Raw genomic sequence first — 22,483 nt, 5'->3', positions numbered from 1 at the left:
GTAGGAATGCTAAATGTTAGGATAATTCAACCCAATAATTTCATGTTGCAAGGTTCGCAAATTAACTTCTTATTCTCCTCCGCTCACGGCGTGATAGGGCAGATTCATCACAAAGAGCTGCTAGTGACAGTTCCCTTTTATTCGCTCCTGTCTACCATGGGGATCGGGGTTTAGCTGCCCGCCTGTTATGACGCGGTTGGATATCGGGCTTGCGTAGCAATCCCACACACCAGGCACCCGGAACGAACGGCAATCCCGTCGCGGTTTGCTATTTAAGATGCCTTCGTCCCGTACGGAAGCGTTTAGTATCCTTTTGACCCCGACTGGAGCAATTAGTCGCTCACTGGAAGTGAGTCGAGTTCTAGTGCTAAGGGCACCCTAGTGCGTGCTGAGTGAGTGAGAGAGAGAGCGCGAGTGTGTGTTTGTAGTACGGTTCTTGTGGCGTGCAGGCGTGTCAAACCCGACCAATAAACTGGCTGGCCATCGTTCGACGATGGAAGTCAGCAAGCGCTATCTGTGGCTCGCTGCCTTTCAACTGTTTTGGTTCATGTGTGTGGTGGAATCGTACCCGGATGGTGCCAATTTTTACAAAGGTTCGTCCCATTAAGCCACAACCACACCATATATGACAGCGTTTTTACTATCTAACAGACTGGCTGCGAGGTAGAAACGAGGAAGATGTCGAGCGAATGATAGCCGAGGATCAATTCGAGGCTCCGAAGCTTTGTAAGTTGAATTGGATCACTGCGTTGGACAGTTCTTAGCAGTATGTAGATATTTGTTTTTTTTTGGCCAGTCTTTTACAGAACTCCAAGTTCCTTTACGGATCTCGGGATGGGTGACCCATTGGAGAAGAGGACGGTCAACAGGTACAAAAGTAAGTACCCGCAGACGGATGGAAACTGCTGGTGACTATTTTGGCAAGGCGAATTCTTAATGTTCTATCGTGCACCTTCATACAGACATGATGCTCACTAAGGACAGCCTTGATGTGCCGCTGATCGATGACGTCGAACAAACGAAGGAAGCGACACGGTTCTTCTTCCCCCGCGTCAACCCCAAACGGTCGCCGGGTGCCATCCTTAGCTGGGCCATTCCGGCCGCAAATCGAGTGTAAATAAAACCCCACTCCCGCATTGTATCCATTCGCTGAACAAGGAACATGGTGATGAGTTCTGCACGCTTCATCCGGTGCTCCTACTCCCGACTCCCAAGATGGCCCATATCACGCTAGCGAATCACATACCACACTAATTCCAACGCACGGTTCCATCTGTTTCAGGCGTGTCATCAGCACGAACTATCGCCCACCAGGCATCAATCGGCCTGCCGCTTAGAATAGCCCCGGACAGCAACGCAGCTAGAGCGCAGCGATGATTTCGTGTTTCCGGAACGATTCCGGAATTCCGGAACGATTTGCTGGCCTGTTTTCAGCGTTCACACTTACGCTCCAATGCGCTCTAACACACAAACAATGACACTACATCAATTATAAGCATCGGTGCTGGCTTTTAGAATGGCGGTTTACATAGGTGTTTTACCATCTTGTCGTCTGTAACATCAATATGGATAAATAAAATCCTCGGGTTCTGCTAACAAGCGAGTATTTTCTATTTTCCACGATAAGAGTGATGAAAATATCACAATTTGGAAACGCTCAAATTGGCAATTTACTTAGAAAAGGTGAAAATATGATACTTTATCAATCCACCGGATGATTCTATAATTTTGTTGCCGTGATGTTTGGTTTGGTTTGAACAAACATTCAAATTCATACGATAACCGTTAGTTCGAAACGTTCGAACGCATGAAAGCGCCACCTAGCGGGAAATTAATGATGCTTCAACAATACCAGGGATTGGCAAACTTTTCAACTCAGAACACCGAGGTACAGGAGGGAAGTAACAGTCAAATTTTCATGAGAAGATAATTTAGATAGTAAATGCTTGTTATTACGAGTTTCAACAACATCAATCCTTCCTACCTGCATTGGAAATTATAAGATAATCACGAAACAGTTCTCGTGGGTTTCAATTTCCGTTTCGAATCTAACTCGTTCTGTCAAACCAATTTTGTTTCATCCATGTCATTTGTCAAATTGTATCATTTCTATTTGACCGTGGCTTTCCGAACGGATTCGTTCTTGTCTCTCAATTCCCAATTCGATCGGTGCCCTGCAGCTAATTGTTTCTGTTGTGCTATTATTCACTAACTTCCGTAAACAACAAGCCATTTGAATCGTCAATCAGCTTTGGGGCAAAATGTCACAAGAAGGTGGTAAGGAATAGCGCCCTAATTCCACATTTGTACACCGGGTTTAGCTATGTTCATACATTTCAGCTGATTCCGAGTCGCCAACTGAAGAAATACTTACCTACACTGTCGATTCTGTAAATTATCCGTGTAACGTTCCATCAGCTGAAGGTAAGTGGTGGACAACGGACCATGTTATGATTACTAATCCATTTGTTATATTTGCAGAGAATATCAAACCAACGAAGCCGAAGAAGAAGCGTAAAATGTATACCAAATCGGTCAAGAAGCAACGCGACATCAAGTGCCTCCGTAAGTAAACACACGCTCTACTAACATTGCGTTTATGTAAATTATACACCTTCCTTGTTTATGCAGCACTGAAAACACTTGTGTACTGCAAGCCATATTACCGGCACCAGGTACGGTCGTTGTTTAAACTGATGAACGCGACGTGTAAGCTGGAAAACAGGGTACTTAGATCTGCTTGCGATAATGTGCCAATCAACCAACAGAACGAGGGCAATTGCTCGCCCTACTTTTCGATACTTAACAGACGTTTCCAAACTCTCGCTAACGCACAATAAACGCATGTATCGTTATTAATTGTTAATCGAATTTATTACTTCAGTACAACAGTAAAATTAGTCCTAACATGTTTGCCGACGAAAAAACGAATACATAAAAAAGTACGCCCACCTCAAACACTCGTACGGTTGTCGGTGATGCCCACCCGGCCATATCCACGGCTGGCGAATTAGTTTGTGCTAGTGTAAGTTTTGAAATCATTTCACCACGAATCATGCATAAGGGGTTTCTTTTTTTTTTTTGCTCTCTAACAGTCACAACAAAATCCGTGAGCGTATGTTAAGTAGTGTGGATAAGGACATTGTATAAACCTTATACGGGGCATTCCATTCTCAAGACTTTGATTTCCACGCTAAGGAGTTTTGTTTTGTTAACCAGTAAAATGGCGCTAAAAATCGGCGAAATTCGGGCGGATACAACTCATTTTACAGAATAATTCTAAAATACAACAAACGAATATCCGTCGTCGTTACGGTGCGAACGTTTGCAAAAGCATTTGCATGATGATAACACGTGCGATCAACCCACTGCTGTTTGTGAATCGTTCTTCTGCATAGGCACCTTGTGTTTCTTGTTTTTGGACACTAGTTGATTATCGTGCGCAAGAAAGCGGGGAAGACAAAGTTCTGGTTATCCCCAGATAAGCTATCGTACGATTGTCATAAGTTAGAAACAACATTCCCCTCTTCACGATGGAAGCTGCTGGGGTTTCCTAATGCGCATTCGTGCCGTTCAAATACTTTTAACTCGTTTCTAATTATTATTAAGTAAGGCATCTGATTGTTCTCGCTTCTTGCTCTCGTTTTAGTTGCTTTCGATAGTTTTCCTAAAAATTGCTCGCTAGTTCTGGGGGCCCAATACGACGGTACCTCAAACGATGCGTATCTAAATTGAATTGGTTTTGCTTCTGCTGCTACACAGAAATTTGGAGGTTTGGGAAACAGTAAACGATGGGTTGGAAAAGAGAGATAAAGCGATTGCGATGCCCACAGCGCAGATTGGGGGGGAAGGCAAAGCTACGATTAAAACAGCAGGTTAAACAAAAATTTGAATTATAAAAACCAACATCGCACAGATGTTGCGCCAATCTTCCTAGGGAAAAGGATGGGTACGATTACAGTAAACTAAACTATACCGCTAATGTTATGTACAGTACAACAAGAATTAAAAAAAACGACCGTGAAATGATACACGAAACAAGTAAATTCATTCCGAAGCATCGCTGCAGCTGATACTGTGTTTGTTTGTGTTGGGAAGAAGGCATCAATGGGGCCATCTCTTCTCTAGTTCCAACCACCCGTTAGCTTGTGGAATAGTTCCTCGTTGAGCGTTTGGTTCGTTTCCTTCGAACGCATCGACATGAAGATGTAGCCACCGATGAACTCATGTATCACTTTGCAATCCGCCGACAAGCAGGAGAATACGACCGTCTCATTCTGGAACTGTACCATCATGCACCGAATCTCCCAGTTCACGTTCCAGGCCTGAAGAATATGGCAAGGATTTAGTACCTATTTACTTCCTCTGTCTTTTCGACCACCGTCCACAATTTACTCACCTTCATGGTGTTGTACCGCCACGTCTTCAGATGATCGCCGGTCGTAATGTCCATCTTCATGATACGGTTGCTAGCCACACCGAGCAGCTCCTCCTTCTTGTGCCCATCGAACTTGATCACGAACAGGGTCACACCGAACTCGGGCAAACTTTGCCATGCCCGGATGTAGCTCAGCTTCGCCTCCACCAGTGGCAGATCCTTCACGTTCGCGTGTGCCTCCAGCATACGGTGTATGGCCTTGTTCTTCAGCTTCTTGGCGTACCGTGGAGCGAGATACTCGTTCGCGTCGATCTCGGTCGGGTTAATGTTGATCGCGGGAACCTGTGCCGGCTTCTGCATGCTCAGGAATGACCGAATGCTGGCCACCTCACTGTCGTACGAGCTATCCGCAAGCGATCGACCCTTCGATGCGAGCCGACACGCTGCCATCCACTTGGCGTACTGTTCCTCATTGTCACACCGGATCCACATTTCGCTGTTGATGCTCTGCTCCAGCGGTACCTCCAGCTTGATGTTGAATTTCTTCTGCGACAAATTGACCTCGGGCGTTACCTCGCAACCGCGCAGATTGATCGTCACCTGGGGCGGACTGTTCGTGCGGGAATCTTCCCGCGATTTGTACAGATGCAGATGCAGATCCTTGTACGTGAACCAGTAACGCTTGTAACCCTTCAGGGTGAACTTTTTTGGTCTAAAATAAAAGAAAAGGTAATTGATCAGTAGGATTATCATTCCCCTGCGCCGCTACGTTCACCGAGACGTACTTCAAAAAGCGCAAATAGTCGGTCAGCTCCGGAATATGCGTGATGTCGCCTGCATTCACACCGTTGCTGGGTCCTTCGAGCGTGATCTGCAGTTCGCGCAGTGCCGCATCCACATCGTCGTCAGCCGCATTGTCCAGGCTGGACGTGTCGATACCGGAGTCGGCCTGCGGTACTTCGTTTTGTTTGTTCACCTGCAGCTGCAGTGCACCGAACATCAGCATCTCCTCCTCGGTACAGTCGATCTCCTCGTTCAGCAGCTGCCATTTGGCCTGCTCGTACAGCTGATTGATGCGCACCTGGTCGTACTTGGGGTTCAGGTCGAAGAACGTGTAGTACTTGAAGCGGAGACAGAGCGTCTCAAACTCCCGAATGCCCTGCTCCATGATGGACAGGGACGAGTCAAGCCAACCGATGTTCATGCGTGCCCGCTCGACCAATGATTTCGGCTTCAGCAAGCGAGACCGAGCCTCGGGGCTCGGTGCACACGGACTGTACGCCAAACTATCCGTCGTATCTCCAATGCTGGACGACGACTCACTGAAGCCTGATCCGTGTCCGTGCCGCAATGTCTAAAATGCACACAAAGCTTACATTACACATTGTCTTGAAATAGCGCAAGCGCATCAATACTTACACCAGTCGGCGAACTGATCGGAGTGCTCTGTAAGGCCGGTTTAGGTGTGGAGAAATGGGAATTCGGTACGGGAGCACACGAAAACGGGCCGCGATTGACTGTATCGTCCAGGCTTCCGTTGCTGCCGTTCAGGTTGTGTGCGGTCACCGGGATGAAGGTGTTTGTGTCCGGCGGCAGATGAATGTAGTCACGCCCGTTGCCATTCTGTTCGATCGGTATCTTCTTTTTGGCCAAATCGGCATAGTTCTTCTTCAAATGCATCGGTTCTAGCGGTTTGCATAGCGATAGCTCCTCCGGATGTCTAATACCAAGGTCCTTGCACAATGCCACAACCGCACCGAACGTCTTGATCGAGAAATCAACCCGGCAATCTAAATACCGCAGATCCGGCATCTGTGGAGAAGCAAACGAAATGACATTTATGAACATGCGTTAATAATTTTATACTCAGACAATTGCCACACAAGTGCCATTAAACCATAAACCACAGCCACTAATTAGAACCTTGAACTCCCTGGTCGCTTCTAACTAAGAATTTAAGCGCTCCCCACTGTATCAAATAATGATGCTAATACATTCCCGAGCGGACCGTGAACGTGACAACGATGCCCAACACGCTCGACAAAAGTGGACTTGTTGGTTACACACATTTCAATTAAGATTCATTACGCGGCCCAACCGCTTAAATTAACCCTATGCACGCGCTTTCACTTCCTTGCGGGTACGAAGCTTGGCCATCTCCGGCGCGAAAGATGCCTCCGGAGTGAATTTAAATGTTTGATGCGCACAAAAATCACGGCCCATTCCATTGAATTTAATCGCTGTCCAACCATCAACAGGCTAATGGAAACAAACAAATTCTTGCTTCTCGGCGTACTGTCCCGGAGGGGTGTGGGGGTAGTATCCGTGTGGTCTCGTCTGGACGACCCAGTTTTTCACTCGAATGTCTATTATCCAGCCTCACCGTAAGTACACAAATACATGCCGTTGTTTCAGTGGAGTGTGGTTCATTTCGCTTCCCAAACGAATCACAGATCGCGTTGTTTTCACCGCGAAGCAACAAGAATGTTTTCGTTATCTTGGAAAACAGAAATAATCCTTCCGCCCGCACCACCCTCTCGCGAGACGGAATCTTCCCCGAAAGGGTGGCAGGCTGGTTTGTGAATCGTGACCGCACCAAGCGCGCGCACCATTTGGATGTCTTCCAAAAGAGGTTATGGGCGCGTGCAAAAATGGACCCGTTCACAGCTCCCAAATGCGGAGCCGGTGCGCACACTGGGGACCGCGGTTCTTAGACGGCGCTTACCGCTGATGTCATGCTGTGGCAGCATGCAAACCCTGGCCGGGTGAGTTACTAACCTGTGCCCGTATAATTAATCAACATCCCATAAGCGATGGGTTACGATAAATTGTTTCGGGGCGTTAAATGGTCCGCTCATTCACAGCTTCATCGTTGAACTGCTTTTAGAGCGCCCGGCATTTTAACAGAATATTTAACCTTAATCGGGCAGTGTGTGGTAAAGCCAGAAACAAAAATATCGGCTTAATACTCCGAGACACGAGCGTCCGAAGGCGCCGCAAATCACAATTTTGAAAAGTGTTTGTCTACTATCGTTCGCGCCTAGCCCCGGAGGGCTGTCGAAGTTTCCATGAGTCATGAGGTTTATGTTTGTCCATCCATTATGATGATATGAATCATGCAAAAAGCTACACAATCAAAACGCTTTCTTTGGTGCGGGCAGTGGGTTGTGTGTGTGTCATGCAACCGTTTTCCCCTTCCGTGTCATGATAACAAGGCACTGAAATGACTATGTTTTCCAAACTAGCAAGAATTGTAAAACTATCGCGAAACATACCGCACGAGCTTCAGTAAGTGCACACAATATTCCCTTATTTGGATCTGTTATCGTGTATATAAATACGGTCTATTAATCATCATCAGTAATTCTTGTTGTATCTTTCAAGATTGCAAGCCTTCAGACTTCAGACAAGTCTCGGTGGATCTGTGGATCTGATGTTACCTTCACCACCGACACTTCATCTACCATTAACCTCCAACAGTCTCGTTAACAATCGCTCGAACACGTACGCCATCTGGTGCAGGTAGATTTGAAGCGGTTAATGTTAAAACCTGAGGCACACAGACAAACACGAATTAATTCCGGCGAATGGGTTTTGGTTGGTTTACCCTGCTGATAAACAGAGTAAATACACCGTACAGCAGCAGGGATCGAGATATGGGCTTTGATACGCAGGTAGTGCTAGCGCTGCATCCACGTACGTTTTCGTTCGTTGGGCGCCATGTTGTTGGTACTGCCGCACGTAGAAGAAGGCCACACCAACTGCTCACGCTCAAGCCGCTGTTGCAATGCTGTCGCCTACTTAAACCCGTACCACTTTTCGAACGCCCTTCGTCAAATGTCAAGTATCCACTCGAAGGGGTGCGACAGTTTTAGTGTCGCTTGCTGCGCTGCACTACCACCCCCGCCCGCTAATGCTCTTTACCACCCATCGATAAAAACCACTCGGTGTGAAGAAAGTTTCACCATTTTTGCGCTGAGTTCTATCGAATTGTAGAATTGTACTGGCGGTAATTACTCGCGTTCGGTGCGCAAACGCACCCAATGCGAACAGTTGGCCCGTGGCCAGGGTTGGTCGTCTGTTCTGGATCGCTACCAACCCACCGAACAGCAGGTGGTGCTAGTCGTCGTCGTCATCGTTGTCGTAGGTGTTCATTCCCCCTTCCAATCGGGGCAAGTGCAGGAGACTGCATTGTGTTCTAAGAGAGGTGCTTTAAACCTTGAACAATCCGGTTGGTACGGATTAAAGAAGTACCCGTTTGCTTGCAAGCATTCCGATCTAACTGCAACTGCAGTACTTCGAATGTGTCTACGACCGGATGCTTCCAGCAATCCTCGTAGAGACGAAAGTGTTGATCACCTGTGATGGCAATACGTCAGCGCGCTAACCAAAATTGGATAAACGACCACACGCTCTGCTTGACATTTCCAGCACTGAAGAAGTCGTTTAACGTTCTAAAATATCCATACATAATCAGGTCCCCCGGAACGCCCCGTGCCTTCTACGTAACGATCCAGTATCCCACGCGAAAAGTAAGGCGACGAATTGGCCAACTAGATCCGATTGCGTTCAACGCCTATCGTTGCACCTCTTCGGCCGGCGGAATCCGCAAGGTGTCCCTCGATGTCAAGATTAATGAATCTTTCGCTGGAATGTCCACTGGAGGTGGTATGAGAGTTATGCCACCTCGCACCTCCGTTACGGAGGGATTACAGCGATTGACAACTTCGGTTGCGGTGCACTTGGCAAAATTCCCTGCTAAGCCCGGATCCATCGCCCAAGCTGCGTTCATTAGTTGTGCCTAGGTCGAAGTGGGACGGTATATTTTAACCTCCTTTTTTTTCGTTTGTTCGTATGCTAATGCATTTGCGTTACGCGAACAACAACCCCCGCACCATAAACCTACACCCTAGCTAACAATCGCGTGTACAACGGAACGGCGGGGTGTGCAGAGCCGACCAACCGTCGATTGGTTCGGTTCGTTTCGGTCTCTCATACCTAAAAATAAGCCGATGTGCGATCGCAAGTGATCGTTGGTCAGCGTTGGCGAGCTGGCCGATCGAAATACGCCCGCCAACACACGGCCTTCCTTTGGGGGAGGGGGAGAAGAGACCGTGCCACGGTACCGTCATCCGTTATGATCTGCGGACCGTCTCAGTAACCTAAACCCCACTTACACACACACACACACATCGATGGAGTGTGAAGACGAAGATGCTAGTAGCACGTGCTCGTTATAGTTTTTTTCTGCCAGACCCCCGAAAAGGTCAATAGGCAATAAAAATGGCGGAAACCTAGGGTAGGCTAGAAACTGATCGGTCTCTCTTCATATTTTTAGTGTTGCCTTCGATGCCTGCCTGCCTGTCTAACATAAAGTGATGCGACAAGATGATGCTGGTTAGATTTCACAACACCGCTTCCGCAGTATTGCTGTTCGAATCATGGAGTTCAAGCGTAGGATCATGTGGGATGTGTGAAGATCAAAACAGGCGAAACATCCCTAACGCTACATACACGATCGTAACACCGTAACGCATTGGGCACAACAGTTTTGGGCAGTCAAATAACAGTGTCGATCATCTGTTTGCCGATCGCGAGTTGTACATTTGCAGCAGGCAGACCCTAAATGAAAGAGCAATCCACGCACGTTCAAAGAAGTTGCCGCCAACTAACCGCTCGTTGACCAGCAATAATGTGTTGTCATTGTCTCTTTATTTTTTTCGTACATGCTACACCGGAAACGTCAAACTCTAGTGATCAATTAAGCCATTCCAGTAGTGCGGAATCGATTAACGTCTCCACAGCTTGCGGGCACGTCCGAGGCGCGTGTCCAAGAACTAGGTATGCAGAAACGCGATTAAAGTGACTCCCTGCTTTGGACGGAACTTACCTGAACTCGCAGCGTTTTGTGCATCGGTGTGAAGTGCAGGAGGGCGTCCGCGTGCAGACCCACCTGGTCGAGCGTTGACTTGGTACGCGTCAGCCATTGGTTCCGGGCCGGCCACCAGAGTGCGTGGTCTGACCAATCTTTCGGGTTTTCTGGAAATGAAGAACATTCACGACATCGTTGTTAGTTCCATGTTGTAAAGCGCAAGAAAGAGTTGCACTGTTGATGGATTTCTGTTCAATAACCTTATTTGTTGTTTAATCTTCCAAAGATATCCAATAACATATTTATTCTCCGCAATGTTTGAGTTTGGAATGTTATTCCTCCGATATCAGTAAATGTAAATGTAAATTGACTCATAACTTTATCAATAAGAACTGTTCAATCCATACATGATGATACTGTGAAGAACACACTTTACAAATAATAATATGTTTGCAATGATAAGCAAAGTCAATATTTCCGATTTTGAAGTCTTCCAGAACAGTCCGGAACACGCTGCCGGGAACAATCGTGGTGATTAAATTGTTAAACATTGTCAACCACTTCAATGCTTAAGCCCGTGACAGCCAGGGATTTGCCTTCCACTGTCATTTATCTCTCGAAAAGATAAAATGTAACAAAAGGACACACAATTAATGGACGAGCGATGGGCGCATTCGTTACAAAGTAGAACACATCGCCAGCAAATGCGCACATGAAGACGCACACACATGGAAATGGGAAACAACTTTCGCTTAATTTAATGCACTGTGCAGCCCATGGGCGGTACTTTCTCTTTCCCTGCCGGACTGCCCGAGGATGCGTACCGCAACATTGGGTCGTAATTTAAACCATCCCACTGTCATCCCGGCCCGATTTTTCCGGCCATTCCTGAAACAACATACTCCGTCTACCAGAGAGGGCGCAACCCCTAGGCGAAACCATCTGCTGGCAGTTTGCGATCTGTGTAATTCATTCCGATTCGGTACTTCCATTCCCTTCGCCATCCGTTTCGTGCATCACCCGGAAAGAGATTTGGGATGTGCACTTACGGGGTTCGTTTGGGTTGGGTTTGAGAATTTGTGCAACCACTCGAACGATCTCGTGGTCGGTTTACGGTCCTGAAAACCAGCTGGACCAGCAGCGTTTGGTCAGCTCTACGGTGATTTGGTCAGCTATTTTGAGGACAATTCAACCCCCTGGAGCGTATAATGCGGGTTTAAATTGCCTAGATTTCCTGGGATCTCTCGGACGAACTATCAGTGGCCGCAGACAAAAGACGCAACCGGGGGTATTCGACAGGGCGTTCGACAGAAAGATCAACGATCACTGTGCAAACTCATCTCAAGTGCTTGATGGATTCAGATTTCGTAAAAATAATGCCCAAACCACCTCACCTTGCCTCTTCCGGCATCGGCCATCAACGACACCCCCGGACGGTGCCAGATTACAATTCTTTTCGCTGGAATCCGACAAAGGGGAACTTACCCCGTGCGGGGAAAGTTGCCAGCAGTGTTGCCAGACTGACACATTTACGATTTGGCACTATAAAAAGCGATCCTGCCGCCACCCCGCCAAGAAACCACCATACATTTATGAGAATTCGAAACGTGTGCGCTGGGGTGGAAACAAATTATGCTTCCCAATACCCACTCTAGATCTAGATCCATGGCTTGAGGTGTGAGGTGACAAGGGAAGACGATTGTTTTTTTTTTTAATTCGAAAACATTGGCGTTGCTTTTGCAGGGCGAATCGTTTATGCATCATGTAGCTGTGGCGCTGTACGCTCCTGGTGCTATAAATAGTGCACCAGCCGAACTTGAGCGTTCTTGGGCGGTTTTTCTAGCGTGAAAAATGTTCAAACAGACCAAACGCTACAGAAGGACGCTCTAGTGCAAAAGAAGTGAGCACATGAATTTATAGCTCTTTGTACATCATTGCTGTTGTGAGTTGCTTGATAGAAATTTAATTCCAATTTTATGACAGCTCAGTAGTCCCCCCCCCTGCAGAAGTACACTAATAAAAGTGTACTTTATTAACTAATTCTTACGAAAGTTATTAGGTTAAAGGTTCATAAAATGGAACCCCGAGCTTAATCAATGAAAGTGTAGCCTAGTTTTGAGCCGTTCACATACTACCAGCGCAAACTGGATCACTAGCCCGCGTATATTACGCTGATGAACCCATTCGGACATGGCCACCAGCTATTGATTGCTCCATTAGCAGCCTATTAATCGCTCAATTTACACACCATAACCTCGGCTTTGCGACAGGAAATTAACCCGCTTCCTTCCGAACGATATTGGAAATCCATTCCCCCGAACCATCATGAAATGGCCGACCAGTTCGAAGGTTATCCCGCAGAAAAACACGCCCGCCCCCTCCAGAAAGCGATAAAATATCCCACACCCGAGCGGGGAATGACAGTAAAAGTGTCATTTGGTTTGGTTTGCTCTACTCCACCAAGCAGGGAGCTACACTTTCTTCGCGTACCTTTTGTGTCGTGCTGTGCTTTTGTTTGATGTTCCACCCTCGCTACCCTGATGGAAAGAACCACCCCTGCACGTGAGCGCTAATCAAACAAAGATTCCATTGCGAACCCGAAACTGGGCTACAGTCTGCCAACTTGCGCACCGTTTGATGGAATTCAATGTCAATGTTGGTGACGCTTTGCTGATGGGGAATGGCACTTATCGCACTGTGGGATCTACGCTACGCCCCGTCGACGCCCCCTTGATGTGACGCAGAACGCACCGGGAACGCGTCAACTCCACCCGGTGCGGTATGTGCGAAAAGAATTTTATCGCACCGGCAATGGCAAACCGTGATAGGCGGCTGGAAAGTGAGAATCAGGGTCGGCACGATACCGCACTGAATGCCACCGTTTGTTATGTTCCTTGCGTACGCGATCGGGCCTAGCGTCTGGTCAGGGTTCAGCAGCAGCTGTGCGCCGTAGCCGTCACGGGTGGATGTGGATAAATGTCAGGCGAGTGAAGGAACGGTACCAGCTTGCCGCACACACCGGTTGTTGATGGTCGGTTTGGGATGAAGTGCCGCCCTCGTGCTCGTGCTTCACGCTGCACTCTTGGCGTTGGAAAGTACATCCAGCTGCTACCGAAATGTCGTGTTCCGTACTCGAGTGAACATCATCGAAGAAAAAGGGGAAAAATTAGAACACATGTGGTCATAATGTACGTGCACAGTGTCGTTTGTGCCAACTGCGTGTTTTTAATGGATGTTAATACATTAGTTATGGTGAGGAAATCTTCAAACTGCTACTAACATGAAGATTACTTTCATGCATATTTTGAGCTGAGGTTCGGTAGTCAACTTGATCTTCGAATCCTCAGTCAGAGGTTAGCATATGTAATATGCTCTATGTCTGTTCTATGTTCCGATTCTCTGGGCTGAATGAATGAATCTCAATATCTATTCCAAAGACTCATGAATTCTCAGGGAGTTGGAGAGGAACTTATGTTTCCGAGTGAGAACTTCTTGAGGATTAATGAATTTCTTGAGAGTTGCCTCCTGATTTGAATGACTTCTCACCGGCGATTCATATGAATTACTCTTCGCTAAAGATTCAATAAGCAGAGCACTGGTCTATATGTCTATATCGTCAGATCGTTTAGAACACCTTGAAATACATCACTCTATGAACAGTTGGCTTCACTACTCTAAAATATAACTCTTTTAAACCAACGCACATCCCGCCCAGGGCTAGTTGACAACCGATCTCGCCCGTGTATACATCATGGGTACGCTGTCGTCTACAGCTTTCGATATCGCGATTGTCCACCATCAATTTAACATAAATAAACACAACCGGTCGGACGAATGTAAATGAAGCAAATACGATTAAATCGACTGCTGCTCGTCGCCTCCTGAAACCGGGGCTGCAACCGACCAACACAGCTGTGTGCGCATCCGCCATTAGATCATCACCTTCGAGGACTTCTGATTTAAACGTGTCAGAACCGGAGGCAAACTGAGAAGGTTGAAGGAAACAAGTACAGGGGCGGTTGGTTCGACTGCTCAATGGAATAGTTGCACTATCGGGGTTCTCTTCTCCTGCTCGATCAATTTGTGAACCGTCTGCGGGACTTCCTTTCCCGGAGTGGGCCACTACTGAGATGATCTGTGTGTGCGCGCGTGTGTCTGTGTTACACTTCCTCCCACTTTCAGCCCCCGTCACGCTGGACCTTGTGGGCGCGCAGTTGCCCAAGGTGTGTATATGCCTGTATGCCCCGTCGTACAAAACACCATTAGCTCAACGCGGAGCCAGTTACGCACCGATGGGACAGCAGACCACGGCAAGGTCTCCCGAACATCATCATCCAACTTATGCTCGCAAGGGCGTGTGCGTGCGACAGCATATTGCGTGTAAACCGTGCGTTGGTTTAGCTGCAAAACCCAGTCCCGTCTGTCAGTCGTTTGAAATGATTTAGGAAACGTGATTTCCTTCCTTCCAACGGTGCGCACAAACCGTCGGCCCGATACATAAGAGCCCGGGCTACGGAACGGGCGAAGGCAGAAACAAGTTGTTGATGTGTGTTTTGTTTTACGCTCGTATCCGACATCCGCCGCCAGAACCCGATCCACCAACTCCACCCAACGAGAGGAAACGGTCGTCGTTTATTCGTAAACAAAATATTAAACACCATGTGTGCTCTGGGTGAATGGTTCGCGAGTCGTGCGAGGGAAGACTTTGCGCGGAAGGCTTGCATTAGAATGCGCACCCTCCAAAACTACACACGCGGTACCGCCGCAATAAAACCAGGCAAGCCGCACGAACCTCCTTGACACGGCTGTTTTTGGGCGATAAACGGCGATCACCACCGAAACACCCTGTGTTTCGTCTGTGACGCGGTAGTTGATGATGCCCGCTATACCCCGTGCAGCATGATCACGCACCGCACGCTGCTGCTACTGGCGGAACCGGAGACACACGGACAGCTTAAAATGAAACCAAGGACGAGTTCCTTATATGGTAAGCGTGCGGCGCATGAAAACGGTACCTTTGTGGAGTCTGCGATCGAGCACAGCATGGCCGCGGGAGGATGGTGGGAAGGAGCATGCTGGAGATGTATGGAAACGATGGAGCAAGAATAAGACCACCACAGCACGGTATGGCGATGATCATAACAAGTCGACTACGGGGAAAAAAACGCAACCAACGATCATGTACAATGGCACACGCTATTACTTTCCGTATTCCTCCAAGAGCTAAGGTGAGCATATATCAAACGAATAAATTAATAAAAAAGCATAATATAATCTTAATTTTAGTCGAAATGATGTCCAAACTGATGAACATTTACTGAAACTTTCCAATAATTGGAATTCTAAATCCAGTCGAAATTACTTTGGGTCGTTTTACATGTGCTTCACCCAAAAGACTTCTCAATACACCCTTTTTGGTTCGATAGCGTACCGAGTCTTTATCAGGTGCACGGAGACGTGTGCCGCTGAGCGGTACGTGGAGCTCGCACGTATCATCACCAACACCAAGGCACCGCCGAACCGTCCGCGAAGAAGATAAATCTTTCGTCGATACGCGGCAACGGTCGGTAGTGTTGGTGTGCACTCGCGGTGTTTCTCTCGACCATCATCGCGCACTGATCGTGCCAGTTGTTTATCTCCCTCGATTCACCGCATCGTCGGTGTGCGTGCGCGCACCGTTACCCACTGCGATGGTACGGGCGTTCGGATTCAGATTAGTGTTTGGCTCCCGTTCGCTTTGGTGCTGCGTCATCAGTTCGGGTCACTTTGTGTGGTGTAGTATCTCGAATTACTACTGCACACCCTCGCACGCGGTACGTGCTGTGGCGTCGCTTCGAAACCTGTGCACCGGTGTACGTACGTGTTGTTACAGTTGTTGACAGATGGATTGTTGAACACTCTTGTGTAGGCAGACGCGGCCAGCTTCTGTGGCTTCACGTTCAGCTCAAAAAAAAAAAAACATTAACCAAAGATCAGACAAAGCAGAGTTTGCTCGTGAAGTAGCGTCCTTCAGCATCTTTTTAAAAGATCGAGACGATCAATCTGTCTGCATGCAATAGTGCTACATTACGGTGTCTCTTTCCCCTTTGCGAGCAGCATAACTCGAACGCTCTGGCCAATAAATGAAAATATTCTATTAATAACTATCGAAAAACACGCTACAGTGGCCCCGATCGTACACCAACACAGCCAGCAGACGCTTACCATCCAGAGGATCGCACTGTAAACGGACCCGTTTCTCAACGGCAATGGTGAGTTACCCTGCCCAGAGTCGAACACTTTCTTTTCCTTTCCCGGGGAGGCGGTAGAATGTAAATGCAAAGGGTGCGTTGAAGATGAGCGAAAGCGATCACGGCCGATCGAGATCTTCGCCAAGGAGATACCGAAAAGCAAATAACGTCCACACGGTAAGGGGAAGAATGGACAATAAGAAAGCAACATCCGGTACCCCGTTGCAGGCTTCAGTATCCCAACTGTGTAAAAGGTAACGTTTCCTTCCCCCCCTAGTGGAAAGTCCAACGTGGTGACGCAAGCCATTCGCACCGCAAGTTGGATGGTGGCCAAATAATTATTTTTGTCCGATGAGTCACATCTCCGCTGCACACACACATACACATCCGGTCGCGCGGTTCCGGTGTGGGACACTACATCCGGTAGCAAGATTTGTTACGCGAGCTCCACCTGAAGCTCGTCCTCGTCTATTGCAAAATCACGCGAAACAAAGAGCCAACGGGTGAGATTTGATAGTGGCGAGCGCGTGCCCTAGACATTCGCTCACCGTTAGGTGCGAAAATATTATCCATTGGCCAACCAGCAGGAACCCCACTGTGCCGAGGAACTCTGCATTGCTGGTGCGTTTTTTGCACTGGTCAATCTCGCGTTTGCTGGTTGTGTTTTTGTTTGTGCAGCGACTGACGGCATTCCACACGGCGGGAACGGGTTTGCTCAGTGACCGTCTCCACCGTACGGCCGTCCGCAGCGAAATCGCACACTACACGCCGTAAACCACCAACACTGAAACACATATTCGCGCATACACACACACGGCAAAACCTTGAGCACACACCACAAACCGAACGGCAGCATGTTGATGCAGAAGTAATGCACGGACAAAATGAAGTGTTGCACTTTTTTTCTGCCACACCGAGTGCCACATCTTATCGGACTGCGCCGTAACATTAATTAACTGCGGGTTAAGTGCAAATAGACATTAATGCACGAGCCTTCCAGCAATCGTTGGCACGCTTGTGCGACGTTCGATGTAGGTTTGGATGGAGTTTTTGTGTTAGTTTACTTCGCTTCTGAATTACAATCACCACCGTAACAATTTAACCTTCGCACCGTGGGTCAAATGAAGATGAGATAATTGGCAAATTTTGTAACAGAACTTGTGCCTTACTGCGAACGTCTGGAATTGATGGTCGACAGAGTCGTTTTTTTTTGTGTTAAAATGGCAAGAACGGTAAAAAATACAGGCAGTCTCCGAAATACGCGGTTTTTTTTGGCAGTTTGACGGCTGGTTAGTTTATAGCACACAATTAAGGCAAAAAAGTAAAAAATTGGTTGGAAACGCTTTGTTTTGTCATACCAAATATTTGTTTTAAAAATTGCTGCAAAAATAAAGTGCAGAGAAGGAAGTCGACTCTGTAACACTGAAGTATAAACCATATTGCACCAAGATCCGACATGCGAGGAAATTCGAGATACGCAAGATCGTTTCTTGTTTAGAGGTATCGTAAGTGATAAGAGTTCATCGATATATTGCTTTGGTTTTATCTAAACCAACCTCATCCTGAATTGTTCGTCTTTTCATCCATGATCAACTTAATATCAATGGTATATCCTGTTAATAACAAGTAACCTCACAGTTTTGAGGATCTCATAGATGTGAGTCTTATCTATATCAAGATATATTCGTCTTTTCATCAATGAACAACTTAAATCACGATACGCCATAAAAAAGCTAGGTTGGGCAGACGGATCCTTGCTACCACCTTACAAACAACGTTGCCTTTTTCTGGGCATAGAAAAATTAAAAATTAAAGCAACAAGTCTCCGGTTATCTTTATTGCAGGACTACTACTATGAACCATAGATGATCTGTCGCTAGTAAGTAGGATTTCGTTTGCTGTCCCGCGATCGGTATCTAGATACCGACAAATGTTGCACGAGCCTCGCGCTAACACTGTGTACGGTACTAACGTCCCATTTAAAGCCATGATTACGCGATTCAATCATTGTTCGTGTCAGTTCGATTCTACGATGTCTATGTCCCAATTTAAAAGTTCTTTGCGTTTATTGTAAGTCTAAACTATGATCCTTGTTAAACCGTGCTCAGTGGACCAATTAATTAATAAACATCAAACATTAAATCTGTGACATATCCAGCTAAAAATCAATATCCTCAAGGTTTTGAGGATCTCATAGGATTGAGTTTAATCGAAGTCAACCTGACTGAAGTCCTGAAATGATTGCCTTTTCATTAATGAGCAACTTAAATATATGGCATATTCTGCTAAAAATCATTAACTTCAAGATATTGAAGATCTCATACGATTGAGTCTAATCTAAACCAACCTCGACCAGCTATATTCACCTTTTCGTTAATGATCAACTCAAATCTGTGGCATATCTTGCTAAAAACCATTAGGCACAAAGTTTTGAGGATCTCATAGGATTGAGTCTAATCGAAGTCAACCTGAAATCGTCCTGAAATGATCGCCTTTTCGTTAATGAGCAACTTAAATCAATGGTATATCCTGCTAATAACAAGTAACCTCAAGGTTTTGAGGATCTCATAGCATTGGGTCTAATCTAAACCAACCTCGATCAGATGTATTCACTTTTTAGTTATTGATCAACTCAAATCTCTGGCATTTCCTGTTAAAAACCAGTAGCCTCAGAGTTTTGTAGATACAATCAAGTTGGTGGATCTAATCTCATCTGTAACGCCTCCGCTGCTAAGATATCTAGCTATCCCATAATTGGAATCCCAGCAGGTATCGACGGAAAGTTCTGTCAAAAAGAAGAGCATCCCACTAATTCTTGTACCATTGGCTCATGATAGATGACTCCAGTTGTAATCCCACCAGCATCAAATTCCCACTCCCATTACTTCAAACTATTCGTACCCTAGCAAAGTGTAAAAGCGCATTCCGATGGATCAAACACATCTCGTCTGCATTGAACCGTGTGCAGTCTCTACCCTTGCAAACCCAACACTTGATCAACACTTGCCCCCAGTGTACTCGCCTTACTTTCGCGAGCTCATTTTCCTCCCCGCCAAAGACACCTCACCCGAAAGGGGTCTCCGGTTATGGGATGTCACCGTCGTGCCGTATCACCCCTCTGTGTGTATGATATGGCAAACGTACCTGGATCGACCAGACGCAGCATTACACCGCCGATGTGCAGATCGCCCCGGACACGGAGCGTTTTCTGCACCTGAAGGTCGGTAATGTAGACCTTCAGGTTCCAGGTATTGTCACCTACGTGTATCATGTTGTCGCGTCGTGCTGCTCCGTGCCGCCGCCTCCGGCTGTACCTGTTGCTATACAAAAACACACGCCACTTGGTCAAGTGATTGCCACCTGTGTACGCCTTTCCTTCGTGCGTACACACGGAATCAGCACGGAATTTCACAAATTTTTGTGTGCTTCTTCTTTTTTTTGTGCTGGCAGGGTGCACAAATGCCGATCTTATCGGGTTTTTCTTCTTTCAGTACATGTACACGCACACACACACACAGACACGCACTTGTTCGCACTTGATTACTTGATTTGCTCCGGGATCTCCCCGTTGGAATGCCACTTTCTTCTTGACACTTTCTCTCCGGTGGTGCTGATGCTGTAAGGAAGATTTTTGCGAATTGGAAAATTAATACACCACACACACACACACACGCACACTAGCTTCTATTTGATGGCGCAGAAAAGCTGCTAAAACGGAGTTAGAAAAATTGGACAAACAAGAAAACCTCGAATCGAATCATAAATTATAATATTATGGGTATGGATATGAGCGCGGTCCAACAGTACGCAGCATCTCAGCGGGGTCTCCGTCCTTGCGCGATCGCTTCTCGATGGTTGGTTGGATCGCGCGCGCGAAGATCACCCCTAGAACGTCAGCTCGATCGGGTAACCCGTGCTTGTGTTTGTGTGGGTTTGTTCGTATCTTTTTTTTCTTCTTTCCTACACAACACAACGCACGCTTCTCGAATAAACGTTGACGTAATCAGTCGTCGGTGGGGTGCACTACCCTGACGGGGGTTGTTTCGTATGAACAATTTGCACTAACCCCTTCCCACACACACACGCACTAGAACCACCCTCCAGAACGGTTGCCTTGACGTCTTGCTCTCTCTCTCTGTTTACGTGTGATGGCACGCGGGGGAGAGGGCACACGGGTACTGCCCCGGGAAAAGGGTCAACAATTTTGGACTTTTGGCCACCACCGAATTACACGTTCTTCCCCACTTGCACCGACCGACAGACACACTGATAAGGGGACCGCTCGTTGTTCTATTGGAATGCGCCACAGCGGCAAATCGCGTTTCCTTCACGGAATCTTCACCCATACCAGCGCATGCCAACACACGCACCACTCCCCTACGGGTTAGTTGTTTTTTATGAATATCTCCACTATCTAACGCACTGGTAGAAGCAAATTGTAATCAATCAATCGCTAAACAAACACGCTACAACGCACGGGCCAACGTTCACGCACTTCACAACCGCGAAGGGGGGGGTTGAAATTGAGCTATCGTCCAAGGGATGGTCACGCGACGAAGGGATGCACAGAAAGATGCGAGACGATACGCAGCTATCTTAGTGCGGCATCGGTCGCATTTCGCTTACGGAAATGAACACCACACTCCCAGTTATTATATTGGGTGGCGTGTAGCTGAAGAGTGAAATAATTTTTAATATTCTGGCACGTTGTTTCTACCCCGCTGTTGTTTTTTTTTTCACTGTTTGTTGGATGCTTCCGTCCGCTGTGCTGGTCCGATCGGTTTAACCAAGAGCCACGAACGACACGTCCGTGCTGTTGCGAGCTCTGAAAGTGACTGCGCGAGTGTGAGTGAGGTTGCTGGCCATGTTGCGGATGTTTGTAGCAAGCGCAAACGAAAGGGCATACGCGTACCCGAACGGCGCTCCGTATGCTTTACTCCAACACAAAAGCAGCACACTCGCCGTAACCCTTAAGGGTTGTAAGGAAAATCTCATTTTTACACAGGGTGCCTCGGTGGATTTTTTGTTTTTCAACATGTTTTTGTTTCTTTTGCAATATACCTTGAAGTAATGTAATGCATTGTTTAAAGTGTTTAAAATTGGAATTCTCACTTGTACTAATTCTAATTTCATGAAATATCGATGTTGGTTTAGTTTTAAATTCAAAGCTAAGGATCTTTCTTTTGGTGCCAAAGTTCCAAATAAATGAAGTTGGTGAGAGGCAAGTCGAACGATTTCAAGAAAAATATAAATAAGGAAAAAGCCTCACTATTCAATTGGACAGGTTTTTGGAACAGTAGCTTTAAGAAATGTATTCGAGATGATTTTTACTGCATTTATTTATTAAAATGGTGGCATGACAGACCACCACCAAGCCTCCTTAAATAAGAAAAACGAAGTATAAAACGTTGATGCACAACTTTCCACTTGTAATTTGGCTATAATCGACAATAGAGTCGCAATTTTCTTAATACTCAGATTTTGTCAGCTGCCACAAGCTGCGAACAAGAAGTTAACACAATAACACAACAAGGATCTTTCAAGTGGAACTCAGTAAGCCTTGCGTTTTTAAATTGTCCAAGTAGTCCCCGAGATACACGGTTCCTTTTCGGAGATATGCAGTTTTTTTTTTTTTAAGTTTTACAGCTAGTTATAGTTACAGCTAGCTTAGTTATCAACTACTTCATGGAAATGAGGGAATGGTTCAACATGGTCGATTTAGTGGAATCGCGGCTAATCCCATACTACGTATAACCACAGCCGTGCAAGAGTAGTGGGCACAGTTTAAAGCATAAAATTTTAAAAAATATTTTAATATAACTTCTAGTTTGATGAAATAACATTTATTTTAATTTTTGGCTATGTTTTCTTTAAAAATTCGACTGAATTGGCCAATAAATTGCAGAGAAGGATGTCGAATCTGAACCTATGAAGCTTAAACTACATTGCACCAGGATTCGACTTACGCGGAAATTCGAGATACTGCCTATGCATTTCGTCAAA

General features: G+C 46.6%; 3 protein-coding genes across 3 annotated transcripts; 2 read left to right on the top strand and 1 right to left on the bottom strand.

The window, feature by feature from the left end:
* Positions 1-493: 493 nt before the first annotated feature.
* LOC128708828 (uncharacterized) lies at positions 494-1,337 on the top strand. The gene is made up of 5 exons (XM_053803808.1): positions 494-593; positions 652-726; positions 797-877; positions 963-1,113; positions 1,283-1,337. Exons 1-5 carry the CDS (start codon positions 494-496, stop codon positions 1,335-1,337), a joined length of 462 nt encoding a protein of 153 aa, XP_053659783.1.
* Positions 1,338-2,261: 924 nt separating this feature from the next.
* On the top strand, positions 2,262-2,840 carry LOC128717965 (uncharacterized). The gene is made up of 4 exons (XM_053811641.1): positions 2,262-2,277; positions 2,341-2,424; positions 2,482-2,565; positions 2,632-2,840. Exons 1-4 carry the CDS (start codon positions 2,262-2,264, stop codon positions 2,838-2,840), a joined length of 393 nt encoding a protein of 130 aa, XP_053667616.1.
* Positions 2,841-4,124: 1,284 nt separating this feature from the next.
* LOC128719905 (unc-112-related protein-like) lies at positions 4,125-19,751 on the bottom strand. The gene is made up of 6 exons (XM_053813545.1): positions 19,625-19,751; positions 10,269-10,417; positions 5,798-6,190; positions 5,164-5,732; positions 4,400-5,090; positions 4,125-4,325 (listed from the first exon to the last, which is right to left on the bottom strand). The coding sequence occupies exons 1-6, from the start codon at positions 19,749-19,751 to the stop codon at positions 4,125-4,127; spliced, it is 2,130 nt and encodes a 709-aa protein (XP_053669520.1).
* Positions 19,752-22,483: the final 2,732 nt, after the last annotated feature.

This window comes from Anopheles marshallii, chromosome 2 (assembly GCF_943734725.1).
Source record: "Anopheles marshallii chromosome 2, idAnoMarsDA_429_01, whole genome shotgun sequence".
Lineage (NCBI taxonomy): Eukaryota > Metazoa > Arthropoda > Insecta > Diptera > Culicidae > Anopheles > Anopheles marshallii.
Note: the sequence above shows the minus strand (reverse complement) of the source record. Positions and strands in the feature narration are given on the sequence as shown.

Coding starts and splice junctions, on each gene's coding strand:
- LOC128708828 (XM_053803808.1), top strand. CDS start 494: ATGGAAGTCAGCAAGCGCTATCTGTGGCTCGCTGCCTTTCAACTGTTT. Junction 727..796: donor ATTCGAGGCTCCGAAGCTTT/GTAAGTTGAATT, acceptor TTTTTTGGCCAG/TCTTTTACAGAACTCCAAGT. Junction 878..962: donor GACGGTCAACAGGTACAAAA/GTAAGTACCCGC, acceptor ACCTTCATACAG/ACATGATGCTCACTAAGGAC.
- LOC128717965 (XM_053811641.1), top strand. Junction 2,425..2,481: donor TAACGTTCCATCAGCTGAAG/GTAAGTGGTGGA, acceptor TTATATTTGCAG/AGAATATCAAACCAACGAAG. Junction 2,566..2,631: donor ACGCGACATCAAGTGCCTCC/GTAAGTAAACAC, acceptor TTGTTTATGCAG/CACTGAAAACACTTGTGTAC.
- LOC128719905 (XM_053813545.1), bottom strand. CDS start 19,751: ATGATACACGTAGGTGACAATACCTGGAACCTGAAGGTCTACATTACC. Junction 6,191..10,268: donor ACAAAACGCTGCGAGTTCAG/GTAAGTTCCGTC, acceptor GCTTCTCCACAG/ATGCCGGATCTGCGGTATTT. Junction 5,733..5,797: donor CGATCAGTTCGCCGACTGGT/GTAAGTATTGAT, acceptor TGTGCATTTTAG/ACATTGCGGCACGGACACGG.